At 35.7% G+C, this 19,067-nt stretch overlaps 2 protein-coding genes and 1 non-coding gene across 3 annotated transcripts in view; 2 read left to right on the plus strand and 1 right to left on the minus strand.

Moving 5' to 3' along the window:
• LOC121427414 (zinc finger protein 208-like) overlaps positions 1 to 15,476 on the plus strand; it is a 33,671-nt gene extending 18,195 nt beyond the window's left edge. Inside the window, exon 4 of the mRNA XM_041623793.1 lies at positions 15,433 to 15,476. The gene's annotated coding sequence lies outside the window, so the exon portion shown is untranslated. The remainder of the gene's footprint in view (positions 1 to 15,432) is intronic.
• Positions 16 to 93, minus strand: TRNAI-AAU. The gene has a single exon. It is a non-coding gene; the product is annotated as a tRNA-Ile (tRNA).
• On the plus strand, positions 3,431 to 7,401 carry LOC121427415 (39S ribosomal protein L20, mitochondrial-like). Its single transcript, XM_041623794.1, has 5 exons — positions 3,431 to 3,605; positions 4,979 to 5,089; positions 5,575 to 5,652; positions 5,852 to 5,917; positions 6,685 to 7,401. The coding sequence occupies exons 1-5, from the start codon at positions 3,519 to 3,521 to the stop codon at positions 6,844 to 6,846; spliced, it is 504 nt and encodes a 167-aa protein (XP_041479728.1). The 5' UTR covers positions 3,431 to 3,518; the 3' UTR covers positions 6,847 to 7,401.
• Positions 15,477 to 19,067: the final 3,591 nt, after the last annotated feature.

Raw genomic sequence — 19,067 nt, forward strand, 5'->3', positions numbered from 1 at the left:
GAAAAAAATCACAGGTAGAATGGATGGGATTCGAACCCATGACCTCTGGAGTATTAGACCAGTGTCATAACCACTAGACCACCGGAGTGCCCTTAGTTATCTGGGTTCAAACAGCAGCCAAGTTCTACATCAAACAGCAGTAGCATGTGTACCTTCTGTGGTATCGTTGGACTTGGAGACAAAATAAATATCTTAAATTTTCATATTGTCAAAATAATTGTTGCTGATTTAAGCCCAAGGATTTGGATTTTCTTGTGTTGTGATCTGTACGTTGCATATTTCGAAAGAACAATATTCCCTATCAACATCTGTTGCTGAGGAAATTTAATACCCTCTAAAGTTGGCAATGCAATGAAATTATGCAATCAGTAAATTACGTGTACATTCAGTTTTTGCAGTCTATCTTACAATTATTAATATCCATTTTGACTGCTTTGAATGTGTTTTTTTCCAGAGATTAATGGTGCTGTACAAATGTTGTTTATCACCATGACCATCAACATCATAATCATTATCACCACCATCGTCACCATCATTATCATCACCATTATCATATCCATATTCAATTTTAAAACGATCAAGAAATCAAGAAAGACTAAAACTTGTTGCCAATTTGGGGAATAAATGGTAATAAGAAAAGATCGGAACCTGAAAGGTTAAAGGTCATGCATCATGTTGAAACCTACAGATACGACTAGGCGGAAAGCTTGTCCTACTTCTGAACTGCAGGGACCTGTAATCAAAGTCTTAGCGATTGATTGTGAGGGTGCCTTTTTTATTTTTTACAATTGATCATGCACAATACTAAATGCAATTGTTCATAATAAGCCCTGTGATTGATCGCTAAGCTTTGTGTTACAGGGCCCAGGTGGGGGTTTCATAAAGCTGTTTCTAAAGTTATGCAAGACTTTACAAAGGACTAGTCACATGTTCCTATGTGCCAAGTCAGCTACATGTACATTAGGTTTATCATGTACTATCAGAAAGGATCACCAGTCGAGCGTAAAGTCTTTCGCAAGTTATAAACAGCTTTGTGAAACAGAATACATTAAATAATCAAATAAGCTTTGACTTCCTTAGGAAGGGTTTGTATGTTAATGTCAAATCAATGAATGCGTCATTTAAGAAAAAATTGTTTCGGTGTATATGTATATTTCATGCTGCATGCTATGTTTTTGATACCTCAGGGTAAATCAAATGAAAGGGATTTTTTTATGGGAGGAGCATTTGGAATTGGCAAATGCTATTACATTTCTTACAATCATGTCCCCGTTTTGAATTTGTTTGATTTCTATAATGATATGAAGAATATGCTGTGTTTATCAGTGGTTTTAATTCTGGCACCTGAGCAGTTGTGAGAAAAAAAATATTATCTGGGCATAAATCTATGGAGCAAAGAGAAAGTAAAATTTATTGAATTATTTTCGGAAAATTTCATTGTAAGAATTGTGTGAATCTGTGACCATTTTGTTCTATCAAGCAGATTTATGATAGAGAATTACATGCACATGTAAATTGTTAAGACCGGCTGAACCAGAAGGCCATTTCAAATTGCTGTTTGTAAGTTGTGCATGATTTTTCTCATGACAGGTGATTCCCCTTCTCAAGATTGAATACTTTTTCATCAACATTCTAATCCAACAAGTTTCCTGGGGGACGTTTCATGAAAGGACTTGTCAGACATTTTATCCGACAAGTCCCATTTTATCCGACAGTTACCATAGTAACAGTACCAATCAACACCATAGAAAGATGTCAGATCTGACAACTTGTCGGATGAAAATGTTGATGAAACACTCCCCAGATCTGATAATTTTCTCTGAATTTGATTGGCTGAGAACCTCTGTTACCATGGTAACTGTTGGATAAAACAGGACTTGTCAGATAAAGCGTCCGACAAGTCCTTTCATGAAACGCTCCCATAATCTTTGCTATTTGCCTTCATTTGGATGATAATTTAAAATACATGAATCGTCGTAATTTGTAAAAACATCTAAAATAAAAGAAATGAGTTTACCCTTGGGCATTACGCATTCAGATCATTCATAAAGTCAATCGTATAGTCAGTCATAAAGTAACTCATAATTTTACACCCAGTTTCATAAAGGAGTGAAATTCTAATATTACTGCAGACATTCTTAGATCTCTTTCCAGATCCAATGAAATAAACCAGTCAGTTAAAATCTGAAGTCTGGTTAGAGTATTTTTCAGTTTGATCATTTCAATTTGTTTCCTTTATCAAGTATTTTCATTCACCTCCTATTAATTCAATTCAATTTCAGTCTCGCTTATATATTTAACATTCTATTATAAGTTTAGTAAATTACAAGGCAGTATGATTTCATATTACTTTTGAAATTTGTGATTATTCTTCAATGTACATCGAATGGTGTCATTTGATGAAGGTGTTATATTTGTTTCTTGCCTATATATTCATCATTATCATTATTCACTATTTGATTTTTGCTCTTGTCAGTTCTTTATTATACCAGTCTTCAGAGTGCATTGGATGGTTGGGCAGGGAACCATCGTTTTTACAGTGATTAAGTTTTCTCAGCTTTTCCCTTTTCACCGCCTGATCCATGAGGTCATTATAGAAATTGCATTTGTGTAATATCTGCCATTTTTGTATGAAATTAATACATCTGAATATGCTTAGAACTGCTGAATAAATGAATAACAAGTTAATTTGTCTTTAAGAAGGAGAATAGCTGATTCGAAAGTAAATGAAATAGAGATTATTCAAAACATGTGCAGCTCTAATTCAATTTATGATCTAGAACATATTAGTCATTGTATGTGCAGGTTGGTATTTTTAAAAATCTATACATGTTTAATATGTAGATACTGTAGTCACAGATTTAAAAGGAATGAAGTCTGAAATAAAGTATGATAGCATATAAAATTTCTATCTATGTTCTCTTTTTTGAATGTTTAATTTGGATGTGAGTCTTGTTTGTCATTAAATGGGATGTCCACCCTGATTTCTCAAAACATCTTATTGAATTTGAGGTTTGTCAAAATTGTAAGAAACAGTTTTCCCTTATCTTAATGAATGGATGGCTGGAATGAAAATCAAGGGGAGGGGGAGTTTAGTTGCGAAGAAGAAAGCCAGTCTGAGAGAGTCAGAGAGAGAGCTAGGGAGAGAGAGAAGGGGGGGGGGGTGACGGTAAATTGGTTAGCAGGAGAATGAGATTGTAGAGTACATTCGTCTTTGTCCCTGAATCCTAAGTGCAATATATACCTTATGTCGGTGTGATAGACCGACATAAATAACATTTATGTGCTGCGCAATCATGAGAGGACTTAAATGGAATCTTTCATACATCAACCTCTTCACACAGTTAGTCTGCCCCCCCCCCCCCTTTTTCCGCAATTCGGATTCTCGGATCGGTTCGCAATCGATCCGGTAGATAGAACGACCGGTCATCAACAAAGCATGTCAATCCGGCATTAGCTGAAGTTTGGAAAATTGGGATCACAATTTAGACTAATTTTAGACTTTACCTGATAAAAACATGGTTCACTTGTCTCTAGTAAGGATGGTCAGATCTAGAGGACCAGATAGATATTGGAGGAGGAAATTCTACCTGGACCAATCGACGGTAAGATCATGTTTATCGGATATTGGTAGTTGTTTCCATGTATGTAGCCAGTCCCACATGCTTCTTTTCGTGTTATTCTAAAATCTGTTTGTACAGTCCGACCTCTCTTATCCGGCCTCCCCTTATCCGGATCTCTCTATTATCCGGACGCACGCTTGCCGAGATTTTTATTTATTTTTTTTAATCTAGTATCGGTACGTGAGGAAATGAGATCTCAATCTAAACTCAATCCTATACGTAAACTCACTTTGATTACATATATTTCCCAACATAGTCACCCTACACCAAACATATTTTTCATGAATATATCTCACCCAAATCACTAAATGAACTTTAGGAATAATAATTTCCAGTAAATCAGGGTGCAGCGCAAACATTTCATCACGTTTGTCTTTTTGCTTTCGCGGGAAAAACAACACATCTCTTGCTAGCTAACTTTAGGCCTCAATACGGACAGCGCCATCTAGCATGTTTGAGCCTACAGTCAGTGTAACAATGGCTGACATCGCGAAGTTGCGATACCCGCCGCGATGATCTAATTTTAAAACTTGGTTTCATCGAGTCATTCTCTTTCTTTCGAGGTATGCTCGATGTATACCTCAGTCATTTTAGCAGGTAAATTATCCAAGAGTTTTGGCCATCGATCGATTTAATTTCCATAAAAACAATGCCTATAACTTGCACTGACTCTGCAGTGAATATTGTCTTTACCGTACGCCCACTACAATAGTGTACCGGTAGCTACCGCCGGTGGCCTGGGGAGGCAGTCGGCAGCGCAGCTGTGTGTATTTAATATTGGGTCTCCCAGATCCGGATAAATCCCTTATCCGGATTGGTGCTGGTCCCAACGTGTCCGGATAAGAGAGGTCGGACTGTACATGTACATGTAACAATTCGGTAACGTAGTTTCGTAAATGTAGATCCTATGGCATGCTAATCTAACTCACAAATTCAGTTAGAACACGAGTGTGAGGAAAAGAACAGGAAGAGAAAGAAAGGTGAATGATCAATGATGCAGGAGAACAAAGAAGACGAAGGAGCGGTATAGTATAGGGCACTCATCCTGGCTTAGCTTTGAACGTCGAACAAGTACAAGCTCGAGAGTTGAGGGCAGGAGGGGAATGTTTTTTAATTGATAAAAAAAAGAAAGAAAGTCAAGAAGGAAGCCAAGTCAGAGAGAGAGATTATTAATGGGAAAAGAAGGTAGGATAAGATTAGGGAAGGAAGAAGAATATAGAGAAAATAATTCGCAAGTTGCTTGGATATAGAATAGAGGCAAAATAAAATTAATGAGATGAGATTAGAATAGACTTTGATTTGAATACTTTAATATTCAGTTTCTTTAGACTGCTGTACAATTTATTTTTTTATAGCGATACTTTGGCCGTAGGAGGAACTGTTTTTCAGTGGCTGTTAGAGCTGTCCGGAGGGCTTGGCAGAATTCAACTGCTGGTCGGAAGAAGAAAAAGGGACAAATGAGAAGGGTAAGATGGTAGAACTCTTGATGGCATATGTTTTGCTAGGATTTTTTTTTTTCATGATTAAAATTTTCACATTAGACATGACAGGATTAATGAGAATAAATTACATCTGTTAAATTTATTTCTTTTTATTCATGATTAAATACTGCAAGGAAGATTTTTTAAATGGAAGTTCACTCTGGCAATAAAACCAATTTAATGAGGGGGGGAAAATAGATGAAAATTTTGGTGAAGGAATGACAAAAAAAAAGCATTAGGAAATGTGACTTTGAGAGTTGTAAATTTGTGATGGCAAATGTCAGTAACTACCCAGTAATGAAAATTTATATTATCCAGATCTATTTGTATTTTTACCAGATCATTACCAATATATGTTTCTTTTATTCAAACCATTTATATGTCAGTCAACGTTCATTTTGAGAACAGCCATTTGTTTCTTCATTCAGAATGTTAACCCATTTTTTTTCTATATGATGTTTTCCCCATAGCTCTGGAATTTGAGGATCAGTGCAGCTGCCCAGGAGCATGGTTTAACATATGCACCTTTCATTGGAAACCTTTTAAAGGTAAAATAACAAAATTATGAAATCGTAGTATTCATGTATTAAGTAGTTTCCCAAGTCATGTCCTTATAAAAAATGAATGCTATGTACATGTAGCATTGGCTTATGATACGTTTTTATCATTGTCTTTACTCAATCTTAACAAAGTTACATGAATGAACTATACTGAAGTTATTCGAAGTGTAATTTTTTTTCATTACAGCACAACATCCAGCTCGACAGGAAAGTCCTTTCTCATCTAGCCATATATGAACCAAAGACATTTAAGGTAAGGCCTCCATTTCAACACAATACAGAAAATTGTGCACACTGAAAATTAGATCTCTTGTAGAAGCAGGCTTAGAAAATTCCAAATTTTAGGCCACTTTTCCATAGGGTACATTTCTATATTACAGCATAAATATATAAAAAAAAAAGGAGCAAAACCAATTGCCAAGCCAATGAGAGGGGGATAAAGTATAGTCAACAGGCATCCACAGACATGGCCTTTGATAGTCTTCAGATTAATTACACTCTGCTGAAATAAAAACAGTGAAATTCAGTAGCAAATTAGAAAACAAACATTGTAAATGTCTAAAATCTTTAATAAAACTATTTCAAAGCATGAAAATGTCTTTAATGCATGGTCATGCAAACTAAGGTATGCAGGGTTTTTTTCGGGCGTGGGGGGAGGCTTGCCACAGAAAATACAAAGCTTTTAAAAGTTTTAAGATTAATCAGCTCTTGGTCCTCAAAATGGCAACAGGTGAAAGATTAACTATTCTTAGAAAATATATTTTTCCCCTCTTTTACATAATATGAAAGAACTATTAGCTAACAATTTATTTTGAATTAGAGACAATGAAATTGGGCAAATGAATAGTCATAAGTCAACATGGTGGATAGACAATCTTTCAGTTTAACTCTTAATCCAAAGATGTACAAAATGTCAGAAGGTCAAAATTACTCATCTTTCATACTTAAAATTGGCAACAAAACTCTTCCATCTCTTACAAAAATTCTCTGCAAACAATTTTTTTGTTCTATTCAATTTAGTGTTTAGCTGAGCTGGCCAGGCAGAAACAAAAGGAAGGAATGTTAGCAGCACTTGAAAAGAACCCAGAGGGTGTCCTATCCCGTGGCGTCACGCAAGAAGACCTTTTGGCCGAGAGCATCCGGAAACTGAGACTGAGCTCCAGCCCATCTGCTTCATCATGACCTCATAGTGCTCTGTTTTTGAAAGACTTTGAATATTTGCCCATCTAGCACCATACATGGAAGCTGATTGGATGGATGTATATGGATAACTGTTGGAATGTTTGAACCCTTCTGAATATGTAACTGAGCCTGTCTGTTTCATGAGGAACATAGAATCGTCACATGATTATTAACCCATCAACAACTGAATTCTGCAATTCTCATAGACTTTTCACAGGGATCTATTGGTTGCAGGAAGCAAATAGTTGGTAATATTTATAACAATAATATGTACTGCACATTTTCTGGTATAAATGTTGCTTGAGTTGCTGATGTAGATTATCTTCTTTACCCCTTTCATTGGATTAAAAGGACAAAGTCAGTGGCATTTTTTCCTATGGGGAAAGATACAGAGCTGTTACAGTTTTGTAAATGGTAAAAATTAATCAAATAGCGCTTAATAAGCACAACAATAAAAACAGTGGCTCAATGAATTATGTTGGTGGTTGTGTGAATAGCACTCGCATCTACCACTACTTGAACATGTTGAATGACAAAAGGGAAGGTAGAGAATCACTTTAACCCTAAATCTCCTGGGGTATTTTGATTCTTGTCATTCCCGGCCAACGATCACGCGAGCGATGCAAAAATTTGCACGCTGGTAGTGTGCGATGTAATCTACAAGGCTGTATGGTAAAATTTTCCAAAATAATGAGATTTTATTTTATATGAATTAATTATGCTAATTTATGCATAAATCATACTTTTTGCTCTAATTCACTAAATAAAGCTCCTAGAATGCTAATTTTTGGTAAAAATTTTCTTTGTAGCATTCTTAACAATCGTAATTCAAAAAAACTTTGGTTTGGAAATAAATTTCTTATGTATTTTATTGTTTTATGAATTTCTTATGTATTTCTTTGTTTTTTTACTTTTTTTTGTTTTTTCAATGGAAATTGTTCCAGACATAATTCTGATCATAAACAAGGCAAAATCAATTAAGTTTAATCAGTAAAAGTAGAAATAATGATACATTTATGAATTTTGGCTAAATACGCAATTTGCATTGGATTTGTACATGAAATCACGTTTATGAGCAATTTTGGGTCTGACATGCACTTGCATAATGTCGTAACCGCGTACCCGGGCGTCACAACTCTGGTCTCAAAATTTGCGCGAGACTTGAATGTAAAAAGTCAGTGAGCTGCGAGGTGAAAAAATTCGCGCAGCTGATATATCGCGAAAATTGTTGAGGGGGGCCATTATGGCCCCCCCTGGGAGAATTAGGGTTAAAGGGATGACCCGGGCTGAAAATATTTATATCTGAATAAATAAAGTAAGTCATCAAATATTCAGCATTTTGCCCTGAATTTTACTCTTTTTATTTAGATATAAATATTTCCAGCCTGGACCATCCCTTTAAGATGATCAGCATGATAAACTTTCGTACTTCATAATATTGTGAATGTGATGTTAAAATGATGATTTAATCATCACATGTGATAATGGTGTCTGCGTCCTTCTGGTGCTTGGTCTATTGCCTCGCACATGTTAAACACAGATAGTGCCTTTGTCCTGAATTCAAAATAATCAAAGATTTAGCTTGTGATGGTTATCATTTAAGTCAAAGAGTGATGACCAAGTGGCTAAGGAATTCATCGTGATATCTATGATGCGATAATGGTAATATGTTGGTAACTTAAGGCATGAAAGGTTCGTTTCATGTTGCTGTGCTGGGCCAGTCACATGGTTTGCCCACTGGGGATGTTAATTTCACTCTGAATGTTTAAGCTCCCATTGCATCGGTTACTTATTTTTAATATGACTGTGCATACTTGCGCTTGTATTATGATTGTGAAATCAATTTTAGTGCATTTTTTTGTCTCTCTATAAAATATTGTGAGATCAAATTATAAATAACATGATATAAATAACATGGTGTTTGATTTCTTAAAGTTTATATTTGTTCTAAAGAAATATAGGTCCAAAATAACGGGACAGCAACCATTATAAGTTATGAGATTATAAGAATGAATGAAAAGATGAAGGAAGAAAGAGGATATACACAAATTGACAAGAAAGAGGCTTGATAATATATAAGGGATATAGGAAGATTCTGTGGATTGATTTGGAGAAGAGGGAACAAGATATAAGAGAGAGAGGGTAAAAAAGAGGAGAAATGGGAAGGAATGGTGGGAGAGATGAAAGGAGAAAAATAAGTGAGAGAAGGGGGATAAGGAGAGAAATTGAGGGAGTGACAGGTAAGAATTGATAGATAGATTAGATAGATGGAGAAAGATAGATACATACATAGATAGATAAGGTAATAGAAGCCATGGATGTAGAAGGGAGAGATGTAATGGATAGAAGAGGAGAAAATGGAGAGGAAAAAAGCGACATGCAAATGACAAGAAATGATGACAGAAGAGGTTAAACATGAGATTAGAGAGGAGAGACAAAAAAATAAGGGGAAGGGGGATAATAGAGAGAAGTTAGAGGTTGAAATGGAAATCTGAAGGACTAGTACTACATAGTTAATGTATCAATATATCATGAATTTATACCATGCATAATTTAATGATATAAAAGAGGATGAAACAAGCCTCAGAACAAGTTGGCATATCAATGAATAAGGTCAATGAAAGTTTGAGAGAAATTCGAGAAGTAATAATAAAGGTATCTCTTGAATGTTTAAAAACATTTCTATGCAGTTTCAACGCTTGGATTTATGGCAGTGTGTCGCACATAAATAGCACTCCAATTTAGACACTGAAAATATACACCAAAACATATCCTTTTGAGCACTGTTATGATAATTTCCATCCAATATATTTATTTTGAAACCTGTATTACATGTTCTTTCATAAAACTAACACCTGGGGAGCTTTTAATGGAAGATGTTTTATCCAACAAGTATCATTTCACCCAACAGTTACTATAGTAACAGTGCTTCTCAGTAATCTCAGCCAATCAGAATCAAGGAAAGATGTCAGTCAATTTGTTGGACAAAGAAACAGTCCCGTGATCTGTCAATAGAATTAATAAAGAGTCAATTCAAGTGAATATGTACAAAAGTAACAGAAGTGGTTCATGTGACATCCATCTTGGTTTCATTGCCAATTGGAGGATCTCCATAGCTTTAATGGTCTCAACATTCAAATGCTTACAAATTTCATTTTTTTCTCAAACTTTCATAATTGATTCGTGTCTATTTTTATGTATATACAATTTGACCGGTTTTTGTCTCACCTGCGAAGCAAAGTGAGACTATAGGCGTCGCTTTTCCGATGGCGATGGCGGCGGCGTCAACATCAAATCTTAACCTGAGGTTAAGTTTTTGAAATGACGTCATAACTTAGAAAGTATATGGACCTAGTTAATAAAACTTGGCCATAAGGTTAATCAAGTATTACTGAACATCCTATTAGAGTTTCATGTCACATGATCAAGGTCAAAGGTCATTTAGGGTCAATGAACTTAGACCATGTTGGAGGAATCAACATCGAAATCTTAACCTGAGGTTAAGTTTTTGAAATGTCATCATAACTTAGAAAATATATGGACCTAGTTCATGAAACTTGGACATAAGGTTAATCAAGTATCACTGAACATCCTGCATGAGTTTCACGTCACATGACCAAGGTCAAAGGTCATTTAGGGTCAATGAACTTTGGCCGAATTGGGGATATCTGTTGAATTCCCATAACTTTGAAAGTTTATGGATCTGATTCATGAAACTTGGACATAATAGTAATCAAGCATCACTGAAAATTTTGTGCAAGTTTCAGGTCTCATAATTAAGGTCAAAGGTCATTTAGGGTCAATGAACTTTGGCCGAATCGGGGGTATCTGTTGAATTACCATCATAACTTTGAAAGTTTATTGGTCTAGTTCATTAAACTTGGACATTAGAGTAATCAAGTATCACTGAACATCCTGTGCGCGTTTCAGGTCACATGACCAAGGTCAAAGGTCAATGAACTTTGGCCGAATTGGGTGTATCTGTTGAATTACCATCATAGCTTTGAAAGTTTATGGATCTGATTCATGAAACTTGTACATAAGAGTAATCAAGTATCACTGAACATCCTGTTCGAGTTTCATGTCACATGATCAAGGTCAAAGGTCATGTAAGGTCAATGAACTTTGGCCATGTTGGGTTTTTTTGTTGAATACCGGTAAGCATCATATCTCTGTAAGTTTATTGGTCTAGTTCATAAAAAGTGGACATAAGAGTGACCATGTATCACTGAACATCTTGTGCGAGTTAGAGTAGTATTCAAAGTCAGCACTGCTGCTATATTGAACCGCGTGATGCAGGTGAGACGGCCAGAGGTATTCCACTTGTTAAGGGTTTCATTTTCCTTTAATTTGACCTAGCAAAAGTGTAAACATCTTGTTTGACTAGAAACACAACCAAATTGACACTGAAAATTCACTTATATCATCACCTTTTATTTACACATATTCTATAAAGTGATTGGTATATTGACAATAGTTAGACTTAAATGGTCAAAGTACTTTGCTTTAATACAGAGTGCACATGCATCGCTAAATGCACCTACTGCTGACATGAAAATCAATATTGTGGGACCATTAGGTAAATATAGGTTCATATCATTGATAAAAGATAATGCTGAAACTAGGATATAAAGTTCTCTTGGTTCTATACAGTGTGTCCCTAAAAAAATGAAATGAAACTTTGTTATATTCCTTGATTCAGGGAACATATTAAAGAGCCAATATCAAAATTTTGAGACATGTCATTTTACTTAAATTGCTTCTGCAAAATGATTTTTTGGTGTCCTTCAAATTATTTTGCTCAGTCATGCATGATGTATGTATCATGTGACTTATATCAGATGAAAAAGAAGACTCTGATCTTTACAATAATAAAGCAATATTGACTGGCCGACATATATCGCCCAAACTAGACTTACATCGCCTGAGTCGTAGATGAGGGTGATATCAATGTAGTGAGGGCCATATATGTCCTTTCCCCCCCTAAGCCAGTCAATATTGCTATTACTAACCAAATCAGACATTTAGAGCAAAAATCGTTAAAATTCAGATATTTTTTAGTTTAAGAATGGGAATCTATTTTTGCCATGTTGAGCACACTGGGCCTCTGAACTTTACCATTTAGACATTATTGAATTGACGTGTCCATGGCCTGGGGACGCAGTATCCAGCGTTGTCTCAACTTGATTACCATTATGACGTATAGCACTGCGCGATTCAAGGACGTGTACAAAAACACGTACAATACGCAGATGTTAGCTCTCTGCCTTATTGCCCACTACATTTCCACGCATTTTCTCATAGACTTTCCTGAGCGGGCAACAAATTTGTCCGTGGTTAAACAAGTGGAAACTTATTGACCAACCACTTGATTAAAGTCTAATGCAGGCAACAATGTGTTAAAGTTGCCCTGCTCAGATGTCTGATATGGTTAACAATATTTTATATGTCAGTCATACTTGTATTATGTTATGATAAAGCATCAATAATTATTGGATTCACTTTTCCTGGGATGCACTGTAAAGAAGACATAATAAGCCCTCCATTGAAAGTGGTATAAAAATATGTTAAGGATATACATAATCATATACATCTTAAGTGACACAGATGTGTAGATAATAAAAAGGCAAGCATGCAACCTATAGATGTTTTCAGAAAATGGAGAAATAAAATATCTATTTCTACATGTATATGATAGTAGTATGCCAAAAATTATTATAAAAAAAAAACGACATTAAAATCAAAGAAATAAGTAAATTGATTCTGTAAAGTGGACTACAGGAGTCAAGAGTTACGATTGATCAGGTCAACCCCAAGTGTATGGAAATCCATTGATGTCACTAGTTTTTCAACAAATTCTTTGCACAATGTCCTCTGTAAACAAAGAGAAGCACCCTGATTTTTTTATAAAAGAAATCAATGAATGTAAGAATTTACAGCATATCTAGAAAATATTTCGAGGAAAAATGCTTTTTAAGTGTTGATGTTGCTGGCTTTCCATACCTATAGTTGATCGCATCAATCGCAATTCTTTGGAAGATGAGGCCCTGGGGCCTGTTGCAGAAAGAGTTGCGTTTAAACGCAAGTCAAAATATCAATCGCAAGTCCAAAATACGCGCTGTTGATTGGTTGAAAATCAAGTTGCGCGTGATTTTTAGATTTGCGTTTGATTGCATCTCTTTCTGCAACGGGCCCCTGGACTATTCCTTGGCCCTGTTTTGTAACACTGCTTGTATATGCAAAACTAGTGAAACTTTCTTGTGCTATATCACATTTACATACCCCCACAATTTAACAATGGGGGTACAACCACAATCAAATTTTGAATAATATTCAATTTGTCATTCAGATGCTTGCTAAACAAGAATAATATCAATCTACAAAAATAATGATTTTAACGGTAGCTGATGTTATTCAAAGTGAATGAAAATTCATCACCCAAAACAGGGTCATCATGGCATGTATTCATATATCAGTTGCTCTGTATCGCCGGAAGAGTGCACAATGGAAATAATAAAAACACGATTGGTTTTAAAAAATGGAACAGGGAGGGCTAGCTAGCCCTCCAGAATAGTATACCTGCAAAAATTACCTTGAAATGCATTTTGAAAAGATGATAAACACACCAAATGTTACATATACGCTACTTTCTAATGGGAAATTAGAACAGAAACTTTTGTTCAATTGCAAATCAATCATGATGGAGTGTTGCAAGACACTTGAGATGCAATAAAACACAAATCAACTACAAATCTGCATTCCATTAAAAGAATTGTGCCTGATTTTCTTACCTTCGCTTGACTTTGAATTTAACATAGGCTTCTTGCAACACACCATAAGAGACATGTGTATTTACATGTAAGTCAATAACTGCTACATTGTAATATTCTGCGTATACATATTTCATCATTCAAGGCTTACATTTTATCACTGAAAATATTTATGTAGGGCAGTCAAACTTTACACAAACGGCAGAGTTTCCGACATGTGCTGAGCCAGAATGGTGCAGATATATCATTTACCTTTCATTCAAACTTCAACCAATTAGTCTAGTCGACCAGCTATGCATCAATTATGAGGAGTAGTGTTAGTCAGATAAAAGATAATTGGCATATAACTGGTTAATAGTGGTTAGTACAATGCCTACATTGTAAATCCAATAACATTAATGCAAGGTCTTTTGACATTCAATTTGCATTATCTGGTGACTTTTTACCAAAATGATTCAAAATCTTATTTTTCAGTGGTCACAGGCCAAATGGTCAAATGGCTGCCCCAAGGTTTTTTTGCATGGAGCTTCACGCACAAAAAGTGCTCACAGATCGCACACATATTTGCAGGAATGATATTCTTGTTGTTTTGTTTTTTTTCACACCAGTGGATTTGTATACAAGTAAGACCCACATACAAGACTCAATGGCCCGAATTCACAAAGGTGGTTTTGAAAACCCACGGTTGAGTCCATGGTTTATGCAGATTTCTTGCATAAATTACGCTTAATTTAGCGCGCATCTGGCGGGTGTATAAAAAATGTCCAATGCTGATGCACGCTTCTTTCACAGTGCACCAAATTGACGCCTGTTGCCATGGTTAGATACACTATGTTATTCATGAGTCCACTGTTTGGAAGAGCGGACTTGTGAATAAAATAGCGTGGATAACCACGGCAACAGGCAACAATTTGGCGCACTGTGACAAAAGCGCGCATTGGATATGTTTAATATTCGTGGTGAAATAAGCGTAATTTATACAAGAAATCTGCATAAACCATGTCTCAACCGTGGATTTTCAAAACCACCTTTGTTAATTCGGGCCAATGATTGTATTAAACAAATATTTGACCTTAATGATTCAAAAGTACTTACATGAATGTGACATGTGTTTGTAATTTACGATCTAAGATCAATTTAATTTTTATCTAGGTCTGATAGAGCGATTAAATATCCAAAGTACCACCTATCCCTCTACTAAACAACATAGTTAATCAAATTTCCAAAAGGCACTTAATTTTTTGATAGCCAATCCAAACTCAATAAATGGAAGGCTGTAACATTATACAAATAGCGAATAGGCATGAGTGCGATGGTGCGAGATTTCGCATGAGGTGAAAGAAAGATGAATAGAGCGTTTCTTCCTTTCACCGAATGCGAAATCTCGCACCATTGCACGAATAAGAATATTCGCTATTTGTGATGTACAACGCCTCAGAATCTAGCAAAAATATGAAAAAAAAAAAGTTTTTCCCTCCAGTAATCTATGAAAAGGGAGCAGAAATATTGAAAGCGAAAAGCAAAATCCCACAAACCAGGCCCACAAGCGAACATGATCTTGGACAGCATTGCGCATTTAGTCAGCGGGCTGTTCGCGCATTGTAGTATCTTTGCCTTATTTAATGAAATCGCATTGTGACGTCACCTCCTAAAGCCGTGCAATGGTACATTTTGGATGGTACGTCTTGTGTGCAACGGTACGAATGTGTGACATTCAGCCTCCCATTTGATCGCGTACAACAAGCTAAGTAGGCGTTGTACAATAGACAAAAACAAAGTATTACATTTATATTTTGGCCAAGTCAAGACCAGGGCCCTTTTAAAGGACAAGTCCACCCCAACAAAAAATAGATTTTAATAAAAAGAGAAAACTTCACCAAGCACAACACTGAAAATTTCATCAAAATCGGATGTAAAATAAGAAAGTTATGCCATTTTTAAAGTTTCGCTTCATTTCACAAAACAGTTATATGGACATCTCGGTCGGTATGCAAATGAGGAACTAATGACATCACTCACTCACTATTTCTTTTGTATATTATATGAATTATGAAATATTTTTATTTTCTCGTCATTGTCATGTGAAATGTAGTTTCATTCCTCCCTAAACATGTTGAATTCCATTATTCTAACATTTTTGTGCTTCAGGCAAGGAGGTCCTAATCATCATATTTGTAAAAATTGAAATATTGTATAATTCAAACAATAAAAAACAAAAGAAATAGTGAGTGACATCATTGACTCTCTCATTTGGATGTAACTGGCTCGTTCATATAACTATTTTGTTAAAGATAAGCGAAACTTTGAAATACCATAACTTTCTTATTTTACATCCCATTTTGATGAAATTTTCAGCATTGTGCTTGCTTGATTTGCCTCTATTGATTCAAATCAACATCTTTCTGAGGTGGACTTGACCTTTAAAGCAAAGCGAGTAATCACGGGGCTGGTTTTTACGATTTGATTGCATTATAAAGTGCGTCCCAGAATAAACGAAACCGAGATTTAGTGATCATTTATCATAACTTAATCATAAAAAGAATAAACAAATGACCTACCAATTTAAAGCTTAGAATCTCCTCTTTCATCTGATATTACTTAGGTTATTTCTTATTCACGCATGAGTGAGCAAAAACAATTTGAAGAAAGGATACCAAAAACTCATTTGGCAGGGGGTATCTGGGTTTCAAAAAGAAAACCACATTTCTGAAAAGTTTAATATCTGATCTTTAATTTGGTACCAAAATTACAGAAAATGGTCAAGAAATAAAAAAGTTCTGGTCATTTGAAATAAGGCTTGTATTTCCATAATTTCATGAGATAAACGTGTTTATACCGGTTTCCCACAGAAGCTTTCGCATGGTGAACAAAAGATTTAATGCATGGCTGATCGTCAACAAAACAGAGTGTCGAGAGAGTTTGAAAGCCAGCCTGGAGAACCTCTTCATTTTATGAAATTATTGAAATTCAAGCCTTATTTCAAATGACCAGAACTTTGTTATTTCGTGACCATTTTCTGTAATTTAGGTATCAAATTAAAGAGGAGATATCGAACTTTTCAAAAATGTGGTTTTCTTTTTGAAACCCAGATACCCCCCGCCAAATGAGTTTTTGATATCCTTTCTTCAAATTGCATTTGCTCACTCATGCGTGAATGAGAAATAATCAAAGTAATATCAGATGAAAGAGGAGATTCTAAGCTTTAAATTGGTAGGTCATTTGTCTATTTTATTTATGATTAAGTAATGATAATTGATCACTAAATCTCGGTTTCGTTTTTTCTGGGACGCACTGTATGTATGATTAATTGTAGAAATCAGCTCCACGATCAATCGCTAGGGTTTATGTTACAGGGCTCAGCTCTCTGTTTATAAAATTCACCAGACATGGAATTAATTAAGTGGGTGGGTATATAATCATTGAGAAAACTTTTCTTGATCAATAGAATTTCAAGAAAAATAAAATTGAAGGAATATTTATGAAATCGAAATAAATTGATTACTAGTATGCAAATGGCCTGGGGCCCCTGTAGTATAAAGTTTTGTGATCGATAGTGGGACCGATTTTTTAACGATTGATCACACATAACGAACAATGTAATCAATTATAAAAAATGTCCCCGCGATCAGTAGCTCAGCTTTATGTTATGAGGGATCTGTGTTCACGGTTGGTAGAACGATATGAGCCTCACATCAAAACAATGTTCATAAATGTACAGCCACTTGTACAGGAGTTGACTTGTGTGCTACATGTAGATCGTGCAAATTGTATCATAAAAAATCCGCATCTTGCTAAAATTGCACAATGTATACCCACAAGGACGCAGGATAATCACTGTTGACATGCAGACATCATATAAGGTAATAAATTCATATTCATATCTGTATGGCCGACATTCTTCTGAATTATATCCATAATCATATTCTTATGGAACCCAGCTGGCAAAATCAGGGGCTCTATTTGCATTTTTTTAAATTCATTTCAGATGCAAATTATAATGATAATACTCACTGGATTTATACAATGCTCTTTGCCTGAGGATACAAAATACATTATCCCGGCTTTAGCTCTAGCTACCATCACTGGCGCTCAGTGCATGTAAGGAATAAATCCTGCCGGGTACCCATTGGGTGATTTCAAGTCAGTGTTGGTGTTGTGACAACACCAACACCAGCCACAACACCGTACTTGAAATCAGGCTGGTGTTGGGATTGACCTCGAAAAATATGACGTATCCTCGAAAAATATGACGTATTTCCGGCACTTCGTGTTTAGGAATGGTGTTGAATATCGTCTGCTAAACCCAGCACTGTGGCTGGTGTTGACGATCTTCGTGCAATTTCCCCATTCACCAACACCCACCCCCAGGGATTGGGAAAATCATGATTTCAAGTTTGGTGTTGGCAATCTCAAGCTCGTGAACAGGCGGCGAACACGATGAAGCATCCCCGTAAAATTTGCTTTTACAGTTAAGATGAGTTCAAATTATTTGAGCTTTATATATTTTGATGAAGAATAATGTTCACTCTTTCGAATTCTTGAATTAATTAAAGCATTTGTATTCTGTACGATGAGAATTTAATGAATTTCTCTCCGATTTCATTTTCATCGTTGAGACTTCTCGCTTGAAGTTGAGATGATTTAGCAGTGCAGAGGCGTGATGTCATGTGCTATTGATAAACGCAACCGGTATCGTTCCTCTGGACTCAGCTCGGTGTTGGAGCTCGGTTCAGTGGACTTTTTACGCTCTCAACACCAACACCGAACACCGTACTTGAAATCACCCATTCACCTCACCTGGGTCAAGTGCAGCACAGTGTGGATAAATTTCTTGCTGAAGGAAAACATGCCATGGCCAGGATTCAAACCAACAACCCAGTTAGAAATAGCCCAGTTCTACATTCAATTTCCCCCAATATACTACATTTCCCCAAACCGCCAGTCTGGAGAAGATTTATGTCAATACACACCAGACATCGAATTTAAAGACGATTCATCAAATTGATAGAAGATATGGCAATAATGCGTATAAATAATAATCTCATTGATTATTTAACATAACTATCTATAATCACTACATATATATATAATCTTTAATCTATTTACAGTACAAAAAGATGGTGAAATTTTGAAGAGTTTCTTTCATTATCTTGGGATTTGGAAAATAGTATTGAATGGGAAAACTTATGCTGAACCAAATGCGCAATAATGGACATACCACTGAAGAAAGTAACTGGAATAAGAACTTCTATACAGGCATTAAAAGAGTGTTCAGTGCACTTATCCAATCATCAGATAAACTCCTAAAACATAAAGGGAACATTATGAGCAGGTGATCATAAGAATATCAAAGCTAAGATAGAATATCTGGAATGACTAGCTTTATTGTTACTCAAACCCCTCGAGTCAACAACAACAGAATAGATGAAATGAATCAGGTATGTTACAAAC

The sequence above is a fragment of the Lytechinus variegatus genome, chromosome 14, assembly GCF_018143015.1.
Source record: "Lytechinus variegatus isolate NC3 chromosome 14, Lvar_3.0, whole genome shotgun sequence".
Lineage (NCBI taxonomy): Eukaryota > Metazoa > Echinodermata > Echinoidea > Temnopleuroida > Toxopneustidae > Lytechinus > Lytechinus variegatus.

Coding starts and splice junctions, on each gene's coding strand:
- LOC121427415 (XM_041623794.1), top strand. CDS start 3,519: ATGGTTCACTTGTCTCTAGTAAGGATGGTCAGATCTAGAGGACCAGAT. Junction 3,606..4,978: donor TCTACCTGGACCAATCGACG/GTAAGATCATGT, acceptor ATTTTTTTATAG/CGATACTTTGGCCGTAGGAG. Junction 5,653..5,851: donor TCATTGGAAACCTTTTAAAG/GTAAAATAACAA, acceptor TTTTCATTACAG/CACAACATCCAGCTCGACAG.